Source organism: Papaver somniferum, chromosome 2 (genome assembly GCF_003573695.1).
Source record: "Papaver somniferum cultivar HN1 chromosome 2, ASM357369v1, whole genome shotgun sequence".
Lineage (NCBI taxonomy): Eukaryota > Viridiplantae > Streptophyta > Magnoliopsida > Ranunculales > Papaveraceae > Papaver > Papaver somniferum.
In genome coordinates this window covers 159237998-159263951 of record NC_039359.1, presented here as the reverse complement: position 1 = coordinate 159263951, position 25954 = coordinate 159237998, and the positions used below count along the sequence as shown (strand labels likewise).

The following is a 25954-nucleotide window of genomic DNA, read 5'->3' as shown; positions in this document are numbered from 1 at the left end:
ATCTTACCAGAGCATGGCATTTCAATGAAAAAGAAATTAAAAACCAATAAAATAAAAAGCTTGAACTTAACTAGCTGTGTCTACTTCGGTGCTGCTAGCTTTCTTTTCTCCAAATATTCGAATTCCACCATATAGTAATATAGCAGAAAGACCCAACATTGAAAATCTGCCTGGAAGAGAAAGACTGCTCGAGAACCTCCTTGACATGATGGATCTAGGAACAAGTCCAGGCGCCATAGCTGATCTGCTTGTCGGTGGGTTGTATTGCAGGGATTTCCACAAACGGTGGTTTGTTTTTCTTTTCGAAGACTTGCTCAACACACAAGTTCAAGATTGGTGTTTTCCTATCTGCATGCACAGCGGTACCGGTACGTGATTGCCATATAAGAGCCTTTTTCCTTTTAGTATGGGCCCGCTACCAAGGCCCAAATCTCAAACTTTTAGTATGACCTGTCAAACATGCTTCAATGGCCCCTACTCGGAAGTCGGAACCAATCCATACACTAACAGGAGGGATGATGACTGAAAGTTCTCGCAACACTTTCCGGCGAGTTATTTTACGTTTGGTCCTAACTCTCGAGTTTTGGTACGTTGTAGTGTTTGGATCCCAATTCTTTCTAATTTAGTGTCTGGGTCCAAAACCCGTTAGTCAGTTATTATTTTATTTTTTCGATCGAGAAGGAGAATATGTCGATTGAAAAAACAATTTACAAACAAACCTAACAGAGGCAGAAGAGAACAAAGAAAGGAAATTTCAAATGAAAGCAATAAGCTACAAAAAAAAAATTGTCTCCCAAGTTACCTAAAACAAAATGAGAGAAATTTAGGTGAACTTTGTGCCCTGCCGTTGTTGCCCAAAAGAGGATTGAAGACTTGGTTTCAAAGATGAAATCATCTTGGTTTTGAAAAGATGATTAACATCCAGGGACGGCCTTGAGAATTTGCTGCCCCAAAGTCAAAGTTCCAAAATGATGCCCTATAAACCTTTATATTTAAAAAAAAAACCCAGTTAATCATGCTTTAAAATAAGAAGTTATCGCTTAGGTAAAGGTTAATCAAAATAACCTATAATCGTCTTAAAGATATTAATATAGGCATGATAAAAAACGGAAAATGTACAAAACAGACCTAATATTAGGACCCGATTCATAAAAGCATCTTATTGTTACAAACTATTAACAAAATGATATACTTTCGTTAAAAAGAGAGTTAAGTGATGACTCACAGTTAAATATGTTAATTAAATTACTTATATGTCCTTCATATTAAAATTGTAGAGAATTCTTTTATTAAAATGACATTGTAATAGGTACAAATATCATAATAGAATCGGAAGCCTACTCTAGGAAGTAGTACATGGTAAACCACAAGAAGTTAGCTCTGGATTTGTTTGTGGAGATCAACGTATACCCTCTTTTATAGCCATCCCTCTCATTGACTTTATCTAATACCCATCCTTTTAGAAGTATTTACAAGCATACCCTTTCTTCCTTTCTAAGTTTGACTCTTTAGTCTTTCCTTTTGGACTTATTATCTTGACTTCCCTTAATGGGTCATTAGGACTTCTCTCCTTTGAGCCCATATTATCTCCCAAGCCTTTCCTTAAGCCCTATTATTATCACATTTAGGTTTAAATCCATAGCTAGGCCCGTGTGAGAGTGGAATGAGAAGTAGACCCAAAAAGCGCCCGTCCACCCGTACAGAGGTCCACGTTGTAGTGGCTTAATCTCCGCCCTACACGTGGAGGGGGAGCATGTTGGAGAAAGTATAAAATAGTCACACATAGCTAACTCCTTAGCCTAGATCTTAATATATAAGGTGTGGAGCCACTCCACTCATTGCCAATTGGTTTTGAGTTGGAAGCCCACGCACTTCTAAAAGGGTGAAGTGAAGCCGCTGTTTGATCTTGAGGACTCGGTGTTCACCGTTGAGAGATAAAATGGGAACGCTGATGAGGTGATAGCCGCTGAGCACGGATGATACCGCTGGATGAATATGGTGGTGGTTATGCTGAAGACTCCGCTGATGGTGAGTTTTTTTTACGTTTTGATAAGTTAGAGAGAGAGATGGAGGCGCTGAGGATAAGTTATTGAGGCACTGCTGGTTATTATAAGTTGACGCTGAGAAGAGTAAACAAGCGCTGACGAGACTGAGAGTTGGAGACGCGGGAAAGAAACATGCGCGGGTGTTGTTGAGAAGAATAAACAAGCGCTGGAGAGGGAGATGGAGGCGCTGGAGAGAATAGGTCATTGAGGCGCTCCTTGGAGGAAGATGGAGGCGCTGAACAGAATGGGTTATTGAGGCGCTGCTGGTGATTATAAGTCGACACTGCTGGTGATTGGACGCTGCCATTCCTGAGCTTTTTATGTTTAAAGATGAGAGGGGGATGAAGGCGCTAGATAAAATGAAGGACACGCTTGGATGGTCTCATGGTGCCGCTTGTACTAATTAAACACGTTGGAGCGTTAAAAATGACGCAACAGTGATGCTTGTACGATAATGCCGTTGTTGTTGAGTTGTGAGCTTTTTGTGGTTAAACCGTTGTCCTATTCCTATGAATAGACTCCCACTGTGGTCGTCAAAATGTAATAGGCACAAATATCATAGTAGAATCGGAAACCTATTCTGGATTTATCTGTGGAGATCAACCCCCTTTTATAGTCATCCCTCTCATTGTCCTTATTTAATACCCATCCTTTTAAAAGTATTTTACAAGCATACCCTTTCTTCCTTTCTAAGTTTGACTCTTTAGTCTTTTCTCTTAGACTTATTATCTTGACTTCCCTTAATGAGTCATTAGGACTTCTCTCCTTTGAGCCCATATTATCTCATAAACCTTTCCTTAAGCCCTATTATTATCACATTTGAGTTTAAATCCATGGTCATTTCTCCCATAGCATTTTCCAGGTATCTACATACATCAGTAGATTTAGCTCTCAAAGCAGAGATACGAAAGAACTTGTTTTCTATGGTAATATGAGGAGATTTTGAATTGAGGGAGGCATCTTGGTGAGAACGAATTTAAGGATTTCAATCTCTTGTCCTGCGGACTTCTTCTTCTTCTGTGTTGCCAATGCAAATTTCGTCCTCCTCCTAGTCTTTCTGTCAGAATAACTATCTGTTGAGTCAGACACTCAGACTGACCCGTCCCCTCCATCAATCTCATGGAAGTTTCGTTGTCTAATCATATAACCAGGTTTGTTTCGATTAACCTTGCACATTTCTTCCTCTAGATAACGGCACACATAATCCTCTGCTTGGTCCTTGGTTCATTTACAGTTGATATGTTTTTTTTTTTTTTGCATTTTCATAACAACGGGCATTTGGGTTGTAGGAGTTAAATATCACACACGTTAATAATTATGCGAGACGAAGATTGTAACGTAAGCGAAGGCCATCGCACATAGAAAAATTGAGATGACGCACCAGATGATGTCAGCAGAGTCACGAGCAAAAGTGTGAAGAGTTGTGCGAAGGAATAGTCTATGCGAGAGTGAGTAATTGTACATGAGCAAATGTGTCGTATAGTGATTCCGAAAATAATAGATCTCTTAGATGTCATCCACTATGTGAAAATCCTATAAATAGGAGAGGGGATATCACATGTAAGGGATCTTCTTTAGTAAGTGTTAGATAAGAAACTGAGAGAGAGAGAAAGTAAATCTAGAGTAGGTAAATCATTGTAATAGTTGAATCAATTCTTGTAAGTCTACTTAACATTTCATAAAATAATAAAGATGATTACTTAAGTTCTTGTTTAGTTATAGTGGAGTGTAATTGTGAGATTTCTTACAACTACATTTTGGCGCTAGAAACAGCTTTGGATGATAAATCCTGTTAATAGATTTACGAAATTTAGATATGAAACTTTTGGAGAAATTACGAAAGAATAATAAATAAATTATAATGACAACAAGAATCATACAAATTCAAGGAAGAGGTAGAGATATACAGTGTAATTCTATAACTAAAGCATCCATCTCTGACAAATATTTTCAAGCAACAATAACATGACGAATTCACAAGCGAAATTATGAAGGAAAGAAGGTGGAGATGGTAGACAAAGAATCTCCATCACAAGAATGGGAAAAGTGAAGATTTCATTTGCAGCGGATGAGATTACGGAGGAAAACTTACAGCGGACAGATCCGTTAGTAATCACAGTCACAGCTGAGCGAAGTGAAAATGCTGTAATGAAGAAGAAATCTGAAGAATGGGCGGTCGATAGAATGTTGATAGATACATGAAGCGCAGTTGATGTATTATTTTATCGTACATTCAAAGCAATGGGATACGAAGATGCAGAGATGACACGTCCAACTTACAATGTACATGGATTCAATAGAGCAATTACAAGGCCAAAAGGAGAAATCGTGATGCGAATATTACTGGGAGAAGTTGAGACAAAAATAACATTGTGCGTGATTGATATTGAGTCACCATACAACATGTTACTGGGTCGACCACGGGTGCACGCAATAAAATCCGTAGCGTCAACATTACATCAATGTATTAGATTCCCAGTTCCAAGTGGTATAGGTGAAATCAAAGGAGATGTTAAGGGTGCAAATACTTGTAATCGAATAGATGTGCGAAATTATGAAGGACGAGCGAGAAAGAGGAAAGATCGCTGGAGAAAAGAAAAAGAACAAAGAAAGGAGGAGGAATTTCGAATATACATGATAAGAGCGAAGGAAGGAAAAGGAATACCAAGCGAAGCACCAGCAGAGGAAGGTGAACAAATTAAAGAAATTAAAGAACCAACACCTATGGGAGAACCAAAAGCGAATTTTACCGCAGCGGAACAAACAAAAGAAGTAAACATAGGGACTGAAGAAGAACCAAAAATATTAAGAATTTGAACTAAAATTGATAAAGAAGAAGAGGAAAAAACGATAAGCATTCTACGAGAATATGGTGATATCTTCGCATAGAGTATGGAAGAGATGCCAGTAATAGATCCGTCTGTCCCATGTCATAAATTGTACATTAAGAAGAATGTAAAGCCGTTCAAGCAAAGGATAAGGAAGATTGCAACTGATTATCATCCTACAATAGAAGCAGAGTTGCAGAAGATGTTAGATACAGGAATCATAAGGGAAGCGAAATATCCAGAGTGGATAGAAAATATGGTGGTGGTACCTAAAAAGAACAATGGAATTGGGATTTGCATAGATTTCAGAAATCTAAACAAAGCGTTCCCTAAAGACAACTTCCCTTTACCAGATATACCTCAAATGGTGGAATCGACATCATGAAATGATAGAGTTACAATGTTAGATGGATATAAGGGCTATAATCAAATTCATTTGACACAAGAAGATCAAGAAAATACTGCTTTCTTTGCACCAGGAGGTGATAGACACATTTTTGTGTCTAATTTGTCCTCAATGTCCGTATTGTTGGAACTCTATTTTTGTACTAATATTGTGTTTTTATGTATTTTTAGGAAATAAACATTTTTGGAAAATTCGGCTCGAAAAGTTGATTTTGGCACCCGAAGGACAAGTGTTATTCGGGTTCTCGCTTTTGGATAAGGGGTAACCTAATTACTAAGGGGCACCCCCAGGTCACCCCCAAGGAAGCTGCTATTCGCACCCCTACTTTGGATAGGGGCTACCAGTTTCTTCCCCATTTGAACCGAGTTTTGGCGGGAAAAATAGTTCGAATCGAGTTATTTGGGCTGGATAATCGTGGGATGCAAAACAGGGAAGATATTCTCAAAACAGGGAAGATATTCTATTCTCGGAATTTTTGGATGGAAGATACATGCATGGGTCGACTGTATTGGTTGGAAACAAATTCTACAGCTCAGAGAAGACGCGTGAAAGAGATAAACCAGGAAACAAATCCTGTAACAAGTCAGAAGAATAAAAAAAATATATCGGAAATATTCTCTTCACTGCCGGATTATATTGAATTTATTACAAAGATTTGGTCGACCTGTTGAGTATAAATAGGTTGCTGGGGTTGAGGAAAGGGGGTGTCGAGAGTTTGGGGTCGATAGGAGAGCTCAGGAGCGAGAAATCAAGAGTTGATGAAACTCTGTTTCTGCTCCTGCTGATGATGAAGAACACCAAGAACACGAAGAATAGACTCGCAGGGACAGTCGTTTATCAACAGTGAAACAGACTCACAGGCGTGGGTCGTAGGTGTGTGTCTTAGAACCACAACGACAATATCACTTCTCTTTTATCGTTCTTTTGTGACGCTTCCTGTGGGTCGCACATTAGCTGTTTACACCATTTTCTCTTCTTCTCTTCACTGTAAACACCATTTGAGCAATTAATAAATATTTTGAGCGTGTTTTTATCATGATGAGCTAAACCCAACACTGGGACGACGGAGGAGGGTGAATTTCATACACGGGTAAATTTATTTTATTCTTTTTTTATGACTTTTGCATTAATTTAAAATTGAAATATGATTTGAATTAATTGGTTGTTATTTAATTGGATGATGTATTCTTAGCTTAGGTGTTTTGATACATCATGCTTAGGACTTACAATCGATGTTTTGAGAATCTATCTTGGCAAAATCAGAGTCCATGTTAATTTTATTGAGTTTTAAATTGTCAAAGAATATATGAATGAACCCTGTGTAGTGAATTCGGCCAAATCCTTAGTCACAGTACCTCTCGCCCATTGTTAATACTTTTGTATATATATTTTTATTAAATCTAAAAATTTCATTTCCTTCACAAGTCTGAAACGAATCTTTTTACCACTATTTACTACAACCCCATCAAAAATCATAATCATTTTGGCGCCGCCGACGCGGATTTGTGCTTAGGTAGAATTTTTAGGTTTTTATTATTATTCCATTTGTTCTTTTTACGTCTCTTTGGTTGTGTCTTTGTATTACAGGTTTGAAGTTGGATACTAAAGACCTTGGAATCAAAGCTTAAAGCTAAAAGAGAAGGAAAAAAGACAAAGCAAAAAAAAATAAAGAAAAAAAGAGAAAAAAAGAAAAACAAAAAAGGAGAGAAAATTATTATTTTATTTTTTTAAGAGACTTTCCATTTTTATTTTATTTTTGTAATTATTATTATTATTTTTTGTATTTGTTTTCATTGGACTGGACTTTGGAAAATTTATTTTAATTTTAAACCCTACGGAAGGGTTATATAAAAAAAAATTAAATATAAACTGTTTGCAGGGAAGGACGACGATTACAATATCGTCTCGGCCCCTCGGGTTCGTACATGACATAGGAGTCGTGGCCCGAGTCGACTTCAACGGTTCATCCCCCGTCTGGTACGGGAGGTAAGTCCATCGAAACACTCGCGAATCTCCTGTAAGCGAGTTACTGTATTCCTTAAGGTGATTCATTGATTGAGGACGAATTTGGACTGTTTTTAAATTCCTAGTAAAGGGCAAGGCCTGGCCAATACAAGATAAGGGTTCGGATTTCATCACCGCTCCCTTCTTGCCCGCCTTAGGTAAACGAAACCTAACGCGAACCCAAGCTTAAAATTTGATTAGAACGAGACCGATAGGGTAACGAGCTTGGTAGGAAATCGTTCGAAAAATATTGGTTACTCTTTTAGCATACTTCGAAGTTTGATGGTTTCTGTGAGTTGAATGCGTGACTGCGCCGCCTTGTGATAGCGGTGAGGCCTTGGGTATCAAAGCTCCACTGAGCTTCCCTCGCCTCGATTCAACTTACATTACTCGGATTGATTCCAGAGGGGTTGCTAAATTGTAACGAATTCCTTTCGAAGGATAGAAGCTGGTCTAGAAACAATCTAAGTGGAGCCATCATGCTTTTTGTTTGCTAGATTCTATAGGTTTGATTTGGTCGAGTCAGCCTTGTTTGTGATTGTGTAGAATTCCCTTGCAATTAAGAATGTCGAACTGGTATGACAGAAGCCAATACAATGAGTATCGATCTGAATTTGAATATGGACATCATCATTTTTATGACCATGGTGGGAATAGTAGTTGGGAACGCCAACCTTTTCAAGGTTATGGTTCATACCATGGTGAGCCCAATTACTATCCACACGCGAATTGGTCTTACGAGCAAGAAAATCAGGAACACTGTAGTACTGGTTACTCGTTTTTGGAAACTAGTCCTGATTATGATATTTCTGAACCTGTTCCATCTCTAGAAGAGACCCAACAACGGATTGAAAGGACGTATAAACGTTTAGTTGCAATGAATAGTTCAAAAGAAGAGTGTACACGATATTCTGAGATGATAAACAGAGTGGTGAACGTATAAGTGTTATGCTCAGTGAAATTCAGGCACGTCTAGAGGCAGAAAATGAACAGTTGGCTAATGCTGCTCGAAATAATCTAAATTTCCAAAATAGGGTTTCTAATTCTACCCTTGATATCAATAGTGAATATTTGCCTAATTTAGAGGACGAGGTTAGAATAAAAGACACTACTTATTTAGATAAGGTTCAATCATCTTTGTACTATTATGATGATGAGGATATAGTAATGAAGAATCTGAAATGTAGGCATAGTGATCAGGAATCTATTAATCCAATTGAGCTTTATAATGATTATATTATTTCTAGTTCAAATCCAAATAATTTTTATGATTATTCACCTATTCAAAAGGACGAGGATTTGATTAGGGATACCACCGTTTTAGACGATGTAGTTTTTCCTTTTGATTACGAAGCCGATAGTGGTTTAGAGGAACGGGTTTATTCCGAAAATGTTTTAGAGTCTAGCGACTTAGAAACAATAGTCTTAGACGAAGAAGATGAACTCGTAGAGATTTAAATATGAGTAAGGATGTCACCTGAGTAAATTACGAAGAGCAATTGACCATTTTCAGGATTAATGATCTAGAAATTAGGGAGATTGTAACTAGTCTATCTAGAGACACAAAACTCTAAGTTTGGGGGTGATTATCATCCTGTGCTTTAACTCTATAAAGTCCCTTCACTTAGGACTTGATACTGCCTCGACATTTTACAAGATTACCTTCATACTCGTTTTCCCGAACCTAATGATGTCCAGGAAGAAGTTCAGTCGTTAGAAACCCATCCCTGGTTGATGTGGTTTGCCCAGGCTATGATCCCCAGATTGACTTTGTTTTCCCACCAAATAGTTTTCTTCCAATGTGGGAACGTTTATATTCCAAATGTGTCGAATATTAAGTTGTGAGACTAAACCTAAATGCTTTAGGAAATTAGAATCGACACATTTGCTTAAGATGACCACTACTCTCATTGTGGTCAATTTGTAAGTCAAATCTTATTGACTTAGAGGATCCTCAGTTATTTAGGTTATTATTGTGCGCTTCTAAGATCATATTTGAGTTTTTCCAGACTCTAGGACCTAATGATTCGGATCCCACCTATGAAGAAACGCAGCCAATGAAAATTTTCTATTTAGACCCTTTCATAGAACCTGAACCTGAACCACAATTAGATATAAATTTCTTAATCAGGAAACTAAGTAAGGGCATGCTAGTCTTGTTCACTTTCTTGGTTCATTGCAGTTTCCTTTGGTCAGCTCTATTTAGTTTTGAAGACCCACAGTTATTTCGACTGTTACTTTATGGTTCGAGTTGACTAATCCTTTCCTAAGTCTGGCTGAAGACTTTAAACTTAGCACTTCTTGGGAGGTATCCCATGCTCATGCAACACGGTAATATCTTTCCTTAACTCTTTCGCTTCAAATGGTAACAGTTTCTCCTTGTTCATGCTTTTAGTTTCATCTTTAGAACATTGAGGACAATGTTAGATTTAAGTTTGGGGGTATGGGAGAAACTTTTTAGTTGCAATAATAAACTCCAGAGCCTAGAAATTTATGCGTATTCAGGATGGCACTAACTAATCTAAGTGGATGGAAGCATCTTGGTTGTAGGAGTTGAGGAACCAATCTGATTAGATGGAAACATCTATAGAGTCTATTCATAAAAGCACAGAGCTCAGGTGTTAGAAATAACATGATAGTTGCACCATATCTCGTTGAGTCCTTTTCATTTCTTTTTTTTCATTTTAAACTATGTTTCTCTAAGTGATTAGGTGGGGCACACGATTCAAGTTGTTACCACTGCTAGGGTGAATTAGAGTGACTGAGTTACTAAAAAAAAAAGACCGGACCAGTTAGACCAATCGGAATAAGTATTAACACTTGGATAGCAATATGCGTGTGTTCTCCCTGTTTCCGTCGCCTAAGCAAGCGTGGAATGCAGGACCCGTGGGAACTATCGTGTAATCTGCTGACAAGAAGCATGCGCTTGGATCAAAAAGATCTATTCATGCCGTTAAGTTAAAAAAAAAATGGTTATTGTTCTGTGTAGTCAACTGCTGGTTCCCTTGTATTTGCCAGTTTGTTGATCTAGATTTAAGTTATTGACCACTGGTTCCCTTGTATATGCCAGTTGTGTTGATATTAGTCAGACCGGTATCTCAGTCCATTAGGATAGGTTCATTCTGGCAGTGGCCTTCAGACAGATATGTGAAACATCGATCATTTGGTTAACATCAAAACCATCTACACTTTTCTATTTCCATCTCCTTTTTCTATCCATATGATTAGTTTGACTCCGAATATGATGTCCATAGTGCAACTATCTGAGTAGAGCTCTGTCACTTTATATGAATTTTAGTATGCTTGAGTGCAAACTCGTGTACAACAATTGGAATTTCGCATCAGGGTACTTCCTCCTATAGTCAATGATTGTATGCCAACCAAGGAGATTCTTTAGTGCCTTACAAGGTTCTGCATAGATAAGCTAGGGTTTGGAGTAATGGTTATGTGGGCACACCTCTGGTAAACCCTCCCGAGATTAACTCGGTTTTATTTATTTTTTATTAGTTTTGCTCGAGGACTAGCAAATAATAAGTATGGGGGTATTTGATAGACACATTTTTGTGTCTAATTTGTCCTCAATGTCCGTATTGTTGGAACTCTATTTTTGTACTAATATTGTGTTTTTATGTATTTTTAGGAAATAAACATTTTTGGAAAATTCGTCTCGAAAAGTTGATTTTGGCACCCGGAGGACAAGTGTTATTTGGACTCTCGCTTTTGGATAAGGGGTAACCTAATTACTAAGGGGTACCCCCAGGTCACCCCCAAGGCAGCTGCTATTCGCTTTTGGCTGGATAATCGCGGGATGCAAAACAGGGTAGATATTCTCAAAACAGGGAAGATATTCTATTCTCGGAATTTTTGGATGGAAGATACGTGCATGGGTCGAATGTATTGGTTGGAAACAAATTCTACAGCTCTGAGAAGACGCGTGAAAGAGATAAACCAGGAAACAAATCCCGTAACAAGTCAGAAGAATAAAAAAAAATATATCGGAAATATTCTCTTCACTGCTGGATTATATTGAAGTTATTACAAAGATTTGGTCGACCTGTTGAGTATAAATAGGTTGCTGGGGTTGAGGAAAGGGGGTGTCGAGAGTTTGGGGTCGATAGGAGAGCTCAGGAGCGAGAAATCAAGAGTTGATGAAACTCTATTTCTGCTCCTGCTGATGATGAAGAACACCAAGAACACGAAGAACAGACTCGCAGGGAAAGTCATTTATCAACAGTGAAACAGACTCACAGGCGTGGGTCGTAGGTGTGGGTCTTAGAACCACAGCGACAATAGCACTTCTCTTTTATCGTTCTTTTGTGACGCTTCCTGTGGGTCGCACATTAGCTGTTTACACCATTTTCTCTTCTTCTCTTCATTGTAAACACCATTTGAGCAATACATAAATATTTTGAGCGTGTTTTTATCATGATGAGCTAAACCCAACACTGGGATGACGGAGGAGGGTGAATTTCATACACGGGTAAATTTATTTTATTCCTTTTTTTATGACTTTTGCATTAATTTAAAATTGAAATATGATTTGAATTAATTGGTTGTTATTTAATTTGATGATGTATGCTTAGCTTAGGTGTTTTGATACATCATGCTTAGGACTTACAATCGATGTTTTGAGAATCTATCTTGGCAAAATCAGAGTCCATGTTAATTTTATTGAGTTTTAAATTGTCAAAGAATATATGAATGAACCCTGTGTAGTGAATTCAGCCAAATCCTTAGTCCCAGTACCTCTCGCCCATTGTTAATACTTTTGTATATATATTTTTATTAAATCTAAAAATTTCATTTCCTTCACAAGTCTGAAACGAATCTTTTTACCACTATTTACTACAACCCCATCAAAAATCAAAATCAGGAGGTTTATATTGTTATACGAAAATGCCGTTTGGATTGAAAAATACAGGTGCGACATGTCAAAGAATGGTGCAGAAAGTATTCGAAAAATGGATACATAAAACATTAGAAGTTTATGTAGATGATATGCTGATTAAAAGCAAAGAGGCGAAAGATCATGTTGATGGTTTACGAGCAATATTTGAACAAATGCGAAAATTCAATATTAAAGTAAATCCAGAAAAATGTGTAATTGGTGTATCATCAGGAAAATTCTTGGGCTATAATTGTATCCAAGGAGGGAATAGAAGTTGATCCAGAAAAGGTACAAGCGGTTAGAGATATGCCACCACCTGCGACAGTGAAAGATGTTCAAAAGTTAAATGATTTATAGCATCATTGGGAAGGTTTATTTCACGATCTTCGGATAAGTGTAAACACTTTTTCAATATACTAAAGAAGGGGACCAAATTTGAATGGACGATGGAGTGTGAAAAAGCATTATAGAGCATAAAAGATTATTTGGTAAACTTATCAATTATGCAAAAGGCGAAGCCGGGAGAAGAATTGTTATTATATCTAGCATCAACATCGCATGCATTAAGTGCAGTATTATGACGTTCAGATGAAGGTGTAGAAAAACCAATATATTACATAAGAAAAACATATAATTCCGCAGAGAAAAACTATTCAAAAATTGAAAAGTTGATTCTCGCACTGGTATATGCATCATTCAAGCTTCGCATTTATTTTCAAGGTCACAAAATTAAAGTATTAACAAGAGTACCAATTGGAAATGCAATGAAGAATCCGAAGAGATCAAGACGAATTGAAAGATGGAATGCACAATTAGGAAACTACGAAATTGGTTATGAAATTTTATCTTCACCAAAGTGTCAGGTTATCGCAGAGTTTCTTGCAGAATTTCCAATAGAAGAAGATGAATATGTAGAAGAAATGATGGAGGTGGATGAAGACCATGGAAATCCTAAAGACTTATTAACTGATCGAAATCCAAATAGATGGGAGATATGGGTGGATGGATCATCCAATGGAGAGGGAAATGGAATTGGTATTGTATTCATTTCACCAACAGGAGCGAGAATGGCTTACTCATTCAGATTGTACTTCGCATCAACAAATAATGAAACTGAATATGAGGCAGTCGTATACGCATTAAGGCTAGCAATTGAAATAAAGATTGGGGATGCGCGAATAACTAGTGATTCAGAGTTGGTAATTCGTCAGATAGAAGGCACATACAGTACCAATGAACCATCTTTGCAAAAATACAGGAAGTTGGTTATGGATTTAGCAATGCGAATTCCAAAAATAAGCTGGAGACATATAGGAAGAAAAGATAATAGACTTGCAGATGCATTGGCGTTCATACCATCCATGTTAGTAGATCTGGTTGCAAGGGACATAAAAATACAAACACTTCTTTTACCGTCTATAGAAAAAAATGAATAAGCACAAAAATATACGATGATCATAGACGATACACAAGAAGAAAATGTGAGCGAAGATAAAGATTGGAGAACTGAAATACATTCTTATCTAGAGAAGGGAGAATTGCCAAGGAAAAGGTTAGAATCCCACAAATTAAAGAGTCGTGCGACAAATTATGAATTAAGATATGATGTTCTTTATAGAAGATCATTTCTTGGACCTTCGCTCAGATGTCTTACGCGAAAGGAAGGAATTAAAATTCTAAAGGCATTACACTATGGTGATACTGGAAATCATAGTGGGGAAGATCAATAGGATATAGAGCAAAGGTACAAGGCTACTACTGGCCTTATATGCATGAGGATGCAAAACACGTTTCAAAAAGATGCGAAGAATGTCAACGTCATGGCAAGAAGATACATGCACCTGGAACTATGCTTAATACATCAACAAATGCGTGGCCCTTTGGAAAATGGGGGATTGACATTGTCGGACCCTTTATACCGGGAACAAGGAAAATGAGATATTTAATAGTCGCAACAGACTATTTCACAAAATGGGAAGAAGTCAAAGCAGTTCAACATATTCGAGATAAAGACATATTTTCATTCATCTTTGAAAATATTATATGTAGATTCGTCATTTCCGCACAGTTGGTATCTGATAATGGGAAGCATTTTGAAGGCGAGAATATAGCAATGCTGCTCAATGATCAAAATTCAAGGTGGCAAATCTACTCCTTTGTATCCTCAGAGTAATGGACAAGTAGAAGCTACAAATAAAACAATCGCAGACAACCTGAAGAAAAAGTTAGAAGGGAACAACAAAGGGTGGTGCGAACAAGTACATAATGTAGTATGGGCTTACAAAACTACAAGAAGAGAAGCAACAAGAATGTAACCTTTCTGTTTGACATATGGAGTAGACGCAGTGCTACCAACAGAAGTTATCATTCCTACCACAAAGAAAGAAGCTCGGGAGAAGAATTTAAGTGCAGACTTGATCTTAACAAAGCTAGATGATCTAGAAGAAGTAAGAGAAGTCGCTTTGCAGCATATGAAAAATTATTAAAAAAGGCTGGCTCGAGAATACAACAAACGGGTTAAGATAAGAGAATTTCATCCAGGCGAATTAATGTTGCACGAAATTCCAGAGTACCAAAAAGGAAGGGATGGAAAACTGGAGAAAATCTGGGATGAACCCTATAATAAAAAGAATAGTTGGGAATGGAGCCTATGAATTAATGGATCCTAAAGGACGAAATACAGGTCATAAACTAGATCGACCTCGGAATAGGCAATTCTTAAAAAATATTATCCATAGAAACTTGCGAAACAAATCGCATGGATACACAGTTAAAGTCTGTGACTTCATATTTTTGAACAAAAGTGTAATATTAAAATTAATAAATAAATGCGAATCCTTCGCATGAAATTTAAGAAATTTTCTTAAAAGCAAAATAAGACCTTGATAAAAGGCAACAGAAATGATATTTATTATCAGATAGACTAGGAATCCAACTGTGGCGTGCAACCTAGTTCGCATACATGCAAGAGGGAAAAGAATACATGCAAATAAGACCTATCACACGTCATAGTTGGAGAAACTGAGAAAGCATGACTCAAGGGAAGGCTACACCGACCCCGGAACTTGAGTTGTGGAGATTTGGGGTGAGAATAAACGAAAATGCCCATCCGGGAGAGATACCTTAAATTTTCAGTCTAAGATAATAATCTTAGATTAAGAGCCTAAGGTGAGAAAGGCTCTCCCAAAGAGTGCAGAAACTCGATCAGGGCGCTGAGGTACACGGTTGAGTCAAGAGTGCCAGGGGCATCTGGAGTGTACCTTGCCACTCTTGACAAGTCCTGACTATGATGCACTCGGTCCGAAGATATCCCACCTAGGGTGCGGTCTCGCTACCATAAACCTTATTGGTAGTGTATGCGAAACTACGAAATCAACTGGTTGTTGAATAACCGGATAGGAAGAGCCATAATCTTAACCCGATAGAGGTAAGCTTCCTTGAAGGGGAAACCAGAGGGGAAGATAAGGACGACACCCTCCATTATGGAGCTGAATTGTGTTAAAAGACGTAAATGTCATGAGGATTTTTACTCACGGGAGTATTAAGACTTGTGATATTTATGCGACAAACCTGAAGATGAACTAATACAAGCAAAAAAGGTAAGACGAGATCAATGGGTCGATGTACTAAGGTGCGAACATCGCCTGGGATCTCGTCGCACAAGAATGAGGCAAGCTAAGACCTTTACATAACAAGGAAAAATAAGACCTCCCATGCAAATTAAAACAAACAAATGATAAATTTGCATACATGTTCGTACAAGAAAAATAATAAGAGGCAAGTATGGGAATTAAAACACCGATATATTATCTTCCTTGCAACAAACAAGTCTAAAAGTTCAAAGGTTCAAAATACATCAAAACAAGGAAATAAAGTCAAGAATGCTCAGTAGCAGCATCTTGTTCAACTAAGGATTTCTCAAATATTAGCACTAGGTCCAGGATTATCAATCTCAGTATTAGTGTCATTCGCAGACTTCTCTTCTTCTTGTTGATCTTCTTCATCATCTTGATCCTTCTCATCATCACTTCTAAAGTCATAATCACTATCTGGTTCCGGATATTCTTCATCTGCACTCACAGTACATGCATGGAGCTTTACTGCTGGAAGAGAGTTGCTCAAAAGGATCCCGTCAATAATATATTGGACACTAGAATGACTTTGGCGAATAACAACTCTTTCAAGATTTCTAGCATTCATTTCTAAAAAGTTCTTTTGATACGCGAACCTTCTTCGCACTCTGCTTCGAGAAGCGGAAAGAGAGAGCGCTAGATTCCCACGAGATATTTCCAGATTCTCACACTCTTTGCGAGCCTTGGATAACTCGGAATTCAATCGGGTAACAACAGATTGATGCGATTTTTCAGAATCTGCAGAAATATTCAACAATTATAAGTAAGAAATTTAAATCAACAACATGCGAAGAAATAATTAAAATTTGCAATGAGGCAGTCAACTCTAGCTGACTACCTTGGAAGAATTTAGAAAGGGAAAGGGTATTATTCTTCATACTTTCCATAGCCCTATCCAAATCATCACCAACTGAACTACTGATGTAGCTGCATATTTTCTGACTACTACACCCAAGTAAGATTAAAGACTAAAAACTACTTAAACATACATGATTCAACATGAAAAAGATGTAAATAGCATGAAATATAAAGATTCACACAAGCATATAACGTGGTTCGACCATGAAGACTTACGTCCACGGGGAAGAAGATGTTTTCTTATTGATTATAAGGTCTTACCGTTGAAAGTGTTACAGATCTCTTCTATATTTCTCACTTTCTCTCTATCTAATTCTCTCTCAGAAATTATCTATAGAAATACCATCTAAGATTACATAAGTTGTCCATCTCCTGGTACATGGACTGGTATTTATAGACAGAATAAACTCGTGGTCGCTTGATCGTCCGAGTTGGGTGAGATGTCTTCCTTCGTCTTGGATCCCTCAGACTCGTTCTATACCGTCCCTCGTGATGGCATACTTGGTCCTCCCTCCGAGTTGTCTCTCTCTCCCTTGGATCGTGTTTCCCTTCTGTGGAGAACCTCGTGCTCCATCGCCTCTGGGTCGTAGTATAGATCGTCCGTGTCTTCCGTCAATATGCTCAACTACCCAAGTCATGTTCTTATCCTTCATTAAATGCGATCTTTCTTTTTAGACTTGTCCATCTGAGCAGATCAGACCTTTATACACACGCGTCATTCATGTGGCGTTTGTGCAGTTTCCTCGACTGAGACAAATCCTTTTCTCACCGAATGATTCAGTGCTCCAACCTCATCATCTCATCATATATTCATCCCTTAGGATGTTGACACGTGGCCGTCGGGTATTTTACCCAAACATTTTGCTCATTTTCTTTGCAACTTGCCGAGGGCATGATGGGAAGAAAACTGTGTAACCATCCCACTTTTTTCGACACGTGGGTATCTGTCAGTTTTTTTTAAGATATCTATTGGTTCTCTCAGATTTTCTGGGAACATGATGTCTTTTGTTTGGTACTTTTCCTCCGGAATTCTTATCGTCTATCTTGCCGCGCCTTTGACCTTCTTGGGTTTAGGAGATCTAGTTAGTTTTTCAAAGATTTTCTCTTCTATTTAAGAAGGGTCCTTTTGTGGTGAGGGTATGTTCTCCTTTTTTCCTTCATTCTTTTCTCAGATGTATGCTAAAGTTTTTCCTTCTCGTCCTCCATGGGAACGAGGTAGTTACTCATGTATTTTTCACCATGATGGTATGTCCTCTCATTCATGTGTTGCTTCGTTTTTTCTTGAGCCTGTTCTAGATCATCACCAATGTCTTTTCGGAGAGACCTATCTTTTCGCATGACATCTTTAGTATCATCTGTTCGTCAGGTGTCTGCACCTCCTGTTATGGGATCTCGCATTTATCACTGGTTTTCCTTTCACATGAAAGCTTCGAAACACTTCGTGTGTTGTGTTTCTTCTTCCGATTGGCCTTGGGAACACTGTATGTTGCGTGGGTGTTTGCGCGATTTAGTTTTAAAAACATTTTTTGCTGAAGGTGCTAGGGTAGAAAATATTATTTATGTTTTCAAACGTATATATATATATATATATATATATATATACATAGGATATTTTGGTCCGATCATGGATGTCAAAGCCAAGGATTGATCAGTTCCTGTATTTGGATAAGGCACCACTTATAGTATTGGAATTTTATACATAGGATATTTTGCTTCGCGCTTTCTCATTTATTTTTTTGTTCCCTGTTTGGGATTAGATTTCCTCCATATGATTTGGAGGGTGATACCTCGGTCGAGTGATACGTGCCCCGGCCATGGGAAAGTATCTCGATTCTGGATATCTCCTACTGTGAAGGACATCACCCGATTCCGTGATCGTGGTGGCATTACCTTAGGTCTGTGTCCGTGTCGGGTATCTTAGGTAAAGTACCTGCATCATTCTGTGTAGAATGGAAGGTGTGGCTAGCACCGTGCCATAGTGGTTTATGGGATTTTGTGGTATGCAAGTATGGGATAAAGTAATTAGCAACAAAAAATAAAAAGGGAAAGCATAACGAAAAAAAATAGAAGTAAATCAAACAAACAAAGCAAGAAAGCAAAATTAACACAAAGGTAGTAGTTTTATTATTTGTCAAAAGAGAGCTTAGTAAGCTCCGAGTACATTATAGGAAGGTTCTATGACCTGTGTACAAGTAGGGATCGTGCCCCATCCTAGGACCGTTGGACGGTCTTCCAAAGCATTGTAAGCTTTTAGGTATTTGATGTTCCATGGGCGCCATTATATTTGAGAAATCTGTATGCTCCATCCCATGCCTTAGCTAGTATTGTTAGTGGGCCTTCCGATACGGGTGAAAATTTGCCTGACTCGCGTTGGCAGGGTGGAATCTCGCGCCAGAGTTGATCGACTGGGTTGAATTGTCTCTGGTGAAAACGTTTGTTGTATTCCCGAGCCAATTTTCTGTGATAGTTTTCTAATATTTGGAGACCAATTTCTCTGTTTTCTTCCAAGTCATAGTTTGGAGAGTATCATGTCCGAGGTCAATTTTTTCTCCCATGCCTCGGTCTTCGTTGTGTGGATCATGGATATGTTGGTATGATTGACTCTGTGCCATATGTGAGGGAGAAGGGAGACATTCTTGTGGCTTCCCTTCTAGTGGTTCGATAGGCCCATAATACGTTGTGTAGTTGTTCACACCAACTGGCTCCATATCTGTCGAGTTTCTTCTTGAGGATGTTGGCGATGGTTTTTTTTGTGGACTTTGCCTGGACGTTGCTCTCAGGATAGATTGGCGTGGACTTGTTTTTTCTGATCTTGAAAAAATGGAAGAGAAGGTCGCTGTTTTTTCCTCGGAGTTGCGCCCCGTTGTCAGATACAATGGCGGCTGGGATACCGAAGCGGCAAATAATATGCTCGAAGAGAAATTTAAAGACATCATGGTCTCTTATATGTCTTAAAGCCGAGGCCTCCTCCCATTTAGTGAAGTAGTCTGTGTCCATGATTAAATACTTCCTTTGTCCAGTACCAGCTCTTAGGGGTCCGACAATATCAACCCCCCATTTGGCGAATGGCCAAGGGATTAGAACGAACTTTAAGTCCATTGAAGGTGCATGTCTTATTTTGCCAAATTTTTGGCACTCTATGCAAGTTTTTTCCATTTGCTTTGATCCCTCGTTCATGCGAGGACAAAAATACCCTTGCAGTCTTGCTTTGTGAGCCAAGGATCGTCCTCCACTATGGTTTCCTGCGTAACCATAGTGTATTTCTTTTAATATGGTTTGTCCTTCCGTAAATGAGAGACATCTGAGGAGAGGCCCAAGGTACGATTGTTTGTATAACACGCCATCCCGGAGTTGGTAGTTTCCATACCTTGATATTATCTTGTGTGCGATTAATTGATCGCTGGGGAGGTATCCGTTAGCTAGATACTTTATAATTGGTGTCCTCTAGTCATCCTCTGTAAGACTTTCCTCCTGGGTTACTGAGTCGACAACGAGGATGTCCATGTTCCCTTCCAAGGGGATGGAGGGGAGTAGAACCCTTTCAATTCTGACATTGGTAGCTTCGGGGTGAACTGTCATAGAAGCTATGAATTCTAAGGCATCAGCATATCCGTTGTTGATTCGATTAAAGTGGCGGAACGTGATGTTCGTATCTGCTCGATGTAGTTTTTCGCGAGTTGAAGGTATCGTTGAAAACATGGATCCGAGGCTTGGTACGTTCCGTCTATCTGTCGGATAATGAGTTGTGAGTCGTTTGTGAGACGCACATTATGGATGCCCAGCGCGATGATTACTCGGAGGGAATGTATTATCGCCTCGTATTCGATTATATTGTTAGTGGCGGGGAATTCGAGCCTTAAAGTGGCGGACAATTCTTCGGCCGGTTGGGGTTGTGAAAACTATTCCGATGCCTGATCCTTCCGAGTTACACGACCCATCGACGAAGACTTCCCATTGGTTGGGGTCTTTGGAGCAAAGTAGTTCGGGAGGATCCTCTAACTCGTCTTCCATCCCTGAGATTTCCTCAATCTCATCAGTATCGTCCATCGGGAAATCCGCTAAGAAACCTGCCACCACCGTCTAGGATTGGTATTTGACACCGAATTATTTGATTTGGGCCCGCCACTTGGAGATTCTACCTGCTCTGTCGGCATGGTATAGCACGGACTCTATGGGGGCTTCAGTGATGACTGTTATAGTGTGTGCATGAAAATAAGTGCGCAAAGTTTTTGTTGCGTAGACCAGATATAGCACTATCTTCTCGATCTTTGAATAGTTTCTTTCAGCCGACGTCAGAGTTTTGCTTGATGAAATAAATTGGTTGCTCCGCATCTGCATATATGCGAGTGAGTAATGCACTAATCGAAGTATTAGTTTCCGATAGGTAGATGTAGAGGTTTTCACTTGAGTTGGGAATTTGGAGAATTGGCAGGGTTGTCAGATGTTCCTTGATTTTTTGAAAAGCTTCCTCACAAGCACTAGTCCAAGAAAACTTTTCACCCTTCTGTAAGGTGTTGAAGAAGTATCTGCATTTGTCAGAGGATCGTGCGATGAATCTACCCAAGGCCGCCAGTCGGCCATTTAGTCTCTGTACATCTTTGACCGTTGTTGGGGAAGGCATTTACAATATGGCCCGTACCTACTCGGGGTCAACCTCAATTCTTCTTTTGGTGACCAAGTAGCCCAAGAATTTTCCTGAGGTTACTCCGAAGGAACATTTTGCGGGATTGATCTTCATGTTAAATTTTCTGATTTGTGCGAAGATTTCTCTGAGGTCATGTGCATGATCTTGTGGGAGTTTGCTCTTAACAAGCATGCCGTCTACGTATACCTCTAGGGTTTTGTGTATCCAACCGTCAAACATCTTTTCCACCATTCTTTGGTAGGTGGCCCCTGCATTTTTTAACCCAAATGGCATTTTCGTATAGCAGTATAGGCCGCGAGGGGTGAAGAAAGCGGTATGTTCTTGATCTTCCTCGACGAGGAGGATCTAGTTATAACCAGAGTATCCGTCCATCAGAGACAACAATGTGTATCCTGAGGTTACTTCTATGAGTTGGTCTATATTAGGGAGTGCGAAGCTATCCTTCGGAAAAGCTTTTTTAAGGTCGCTAAAGTCGATACAGATCCTTACTCCCTTGTTTTTCTTTGGTACGATCACCATGTTAGATATCCATGTTGGATATTGGACTTCTTGTATCACTCCCGAAGCTTCCATTTTCTTTAACTCTTTATGGATGGCTCCATGGTATTCTAGTGCCACTTTTCTCATTTTTTTCCGCATGGGCTTGTGTTTTGGGTCAATTTTTAGGTTATGACAGCACACGTCGGGGTCTATTCCTGACATATCTTCCATACGACATGCGAAGACGTCAAAATATTACCTTAGGACCTGTATTAGCTTCTCTTCTTCTTCCTTGCTGAGGAGTGTCCCTATTTTATCACTACCCGGGTTTTCGGGCGTTCTGATGTTGACCTCCTTGGTTGGATCCGAGGCCGAGAAATTTGATCTCAACTCCCATATATCAGAGAGGTTTTATACTGGTCCCATGGGTGAGTCCGATGGGAGGTTATTGTCCATTGCGAGTTCATCACCTGGTCGTCTTGCCTCGTTCATTCTAGCTATGTAAGCATCGATCTCGGCTTGATTCTTGGCATTCTTAGCTCGTTTCGTTTTTGCTCTGGCAGAGTTTACTTTGTTCTATCCGTATTGAACTTCAGTCTCGTAGCAGTATTTTGCTTCGGCAAGATCTCCAATGATTTATGCCACTTCATCTGGCATAGGAAATCTTAGCCTTTGATGGTAACTCGAGGCCACTCCTTTGATTCCATGGACCCAGGATCGTCCCACAATGGATGTGTAAGGTAATAGTACATCTACCACGCAGAAGGTGGTTAGGGTGAGGATCTTTCCCATCCGAATTCCTAACATTACCTCACCCTTTGGGCGGGTTGATGACCCGTTGAATCCAAATATGTTGTAAGTGGAGGGTACGAGACATTCGTCTTTGAGACCCATTTGTTTAAATGTTTCATAGAATAAGATCTCCACAGAAGCATCGCCCATGGAAGTGCTTTGTTTTTTGTCTCCTCGCCCTTATGCTCGGGGAGTGCTATGGCCATCGTGACCACTAGTGGGTCAATGTGGTTTTGTCCTCCGTCTGGTGCTTCTGAGGATGAAAAGGTAATGGGAAGTTTAATCCATTCCTCCAATTGGGGTTCTCTGGCTGCACTGAAAACTTCTTCACGGTCGAAGTTTCGTTTGTGAAGTCGTCCAGTAATATTTTATTCTCGTACAAGGGTGGTTATCGCCGAGTGTGATATAGTATTACAGCCTAAGTACTGTGCCTCACGGATGATCTCCACACGATGTATGGGTTCCCCAGTGGTCAATGTCATATTATAAGTCCTAAGGTGCTCAATTGCATCTCCTATTCCCGGGGACGGGGGTGTGAACCCCAGTAGGGAGCATTCCCTTGGGAACGACAATCTTAGTAGATTTTCGAATGAGGGAGATTGTCCTGCTTCTTGCATGACTACTTCCAATTGCTTATTCTCCAGCTTCCCTGTAGCTTCTCTACACATTGCCTCGATTCGGGTAACTCGGGCTTGGAGTTCGTCCTCATCTCGCCTGGTTTCGACCTTCTTTCTTCTTCCCAGAGCTCTCTCGGGCGAGAAAGATGGTTCATGATGGCGGTGCCTTGATCGCCCTGAGTCATCGTCCAATTGTTCAACGTTTTACACAGTCTTAGAACGAGTCGACCTAGAATTCTCCCCTCGTCTTGGGTTTGTGGCTTCGAGATTCTCGGTCTCGTAGTCGATATTTACTTCATCAATTTGGTTCTTGTTCCGTCTGTGTTTGGGATCAACATCTGATGACCCCTCGGATAGGCTATCTTCGTGGTCGGGCACACCTCTAATTCCCTTAGGAAATCAATCCGATGTTTCCTCGCTCGAGGTGTCAGGGATATCAATTCGCTCGTCGTCTTGCAGATGCTCGAAAGGGTTTTCCTCCTCTGACATTTTGTCAATGGTGGTGAGTGGTACCTTCTTGGTTACTTTGTGTTTTAGCCCGTGGTTTCTTCGTTCCAGCCTTCTATTACGCCTTTCTAATTTCATCGTTCTCTTATCCTGTGCCTCTTGGGTTTTCAGGATGGATGCGATAGAAGCATTAGAATCGGCGAGGTCTGAAGGGTTGTCCTTCTTGGCCTCACTGTTTGCTGCTTGTCTCGGCAAGCGTCTCAACCCTCCTGGATGAGTAAGATGAATATCATCATGCTTCTCTAAGGGGTTTCCCTCGCCTTCGGAGCTAGAATTATCAGTTAGTCCTTCCCGATATTGGTCATCGGGTTGTCCCTCGCCTGGGATCAGAGCCTCGCGTGGCTCCATATCGTCGAGTCCTTCTGTTTGGGCTCCACCATTTACTCCTTGGATCGCACGAGAATATCACCGCGTCACCATTACCTTCCCTGCAATATCTGCAATAATACTTAATTTTTCTTTTCTTTTAGAAAAGTGGGACCCTAAATTTGCAGGTCACATGCAATTTACTAAGTCATAGTTCAGACTGGACAGTTTAGTACATGAAGACTTTGCAGCAGATTTTGGAGATATGTGAAAATGTCAAAACAAACATGTTTTCATGAGGTGTTGATGATGGAGAAAAGGTGTTTTTCCAGTCCTCTTTTTTCGAGAAAATATCTCCTTCAACACGCCATACCCCTATAGGGGAAGAATCTAATTATGACGATCGAGTACGTTTTTCCCATTCTAGGAAATATATCTCATCATCTTTTAACTTATGATTTCAAACAAACTTTGAGTTTGATGACTGATTATACACTCATTAATTCCTCCCCTTGACTTAAATTTAAATTTTTAATAAGGAGCTTCCAAGATTATGGTGAGTTTGATGATGAACATCATGAAAAGTTAGTATTTTTCAACTCTCAAAAGGTGATTACTTTCTTATATAGTTTACTGACTAGCATCTCTTCCCAACCCTTTCATGGAGGAGATCGTTTAAGCACGAAGCGTTTAAAACTCCATGTTTACTCCGATCTACAACTATCCTGAGCTACTTGAGGAAGACTTTAAAAATCTTGAAAATAGCAAGAAATCTTAAAGAAAATTAGTGAAAAAACGTAGATCTGTTGATCTTGAGGTTCTTCTAGACTTCTCAGATCGTGAAGATCTTTTTTGAGTCCGAGCTCTACTTATTCATTTCAACAGAAATCTACTTTATAGTGTGAAAACACTTCTCTTACAGAGATTATGAAAACAATATAGAGCTGTTGTTAGGGAGGTAGATTAGATCTTGATACCTCCCTGTTTCTAGCACCAAAACGTAGATGCATATTTTCTGACTACTACACCCAAGTAAGATTAAAGACTAAAAACTACTTAAACATACAAGATTCAACATGAACAAGATGTAAATAGCATGAAATATAAATATTGACACAAGTATATAACGTGGTTCGACCATGAAGACCTACGTCCACGGGAAAGAAGATGTTTTCTTATTGATTATAAGGTCTTACCCTTGAAAGTGTTACAAATCTCTTCTAGATTTGTCAGTTTCTCTCTATCTAAGTCTCTCTCAGGAATTCTCTGTAGAAAGACCATCTAAGATTACATAAGTTGTCCATCTCCTGGTACATGGACTGGTATTTATAGACAGAATAAACTCGTGGTTGCTTGATCGTCTGAGTTGGGTGATATGTCTTCCTTCGTCATGGCTCTCTCGGACTCGTTCTATACCGTCCCTCGTGATAACATAGTTGGTCCTTCATCCGAGTGTAGATGGGGAAAAACGATTTGCTGGTTTTTAAGGAATTGAGGAGACGACCGTACGGAGGAGACTCCTCAAACCGAGCGAAATGTTAAACCTCACAAAGATGCACCGCTGCAAAGGGGGTGCTTTAGATTCGAGAGATCAATCTGTAGTACTCCGGCCTAAATCAAGACAATGACCGTTCTAGAGTAAATTCGGTCACAAGAGTGGATGGGTTGATCTGTAGGAGGGAAGCTGAAATGTGTGGAATCGATGGTAATCAAAGATTTTGGGTGTGTGAATTCCGAATACGATAAGCTTTGAGTGATCGAAATTGCTCAATTGATGAGTTGATGATCTCGTGTTGTTGATGAGACGTGAGATTGATGATATTGTTGATGCCGATGATTCAATCATGATTCAGAGACTTATTTATATTGTTGGAATTTTAGACACCATGATTCCATGAAGTGTGATAGTTGATGGAATCAAAGAGTGGGGAAGTGGAGATCGTGTT

General features: G+C 39.4%; 1 protein-coding gene across 1 annotated transcript; it reads left to right on the top strand.

The window, feature by feature from the left end:
- The first annotated feature begins 4286 nt into the window (after window positions 1-4286).
- On the top strand, window positions 4287-5258 carry LOC113352335. Its single transcript, XM_026596166.1, has 2 exons — window positions 4287-4817; window positions 4935-5258. Exons 1-2 carry the CDS (start codon window positions 4287-4289, stop codon window positions 5256-5258), a joined length of 855 nt encoding a protein of 284 aa, XP_026451951.1.
- Window positions 5259-25954: the final 20696 nt, after the last annotated feature.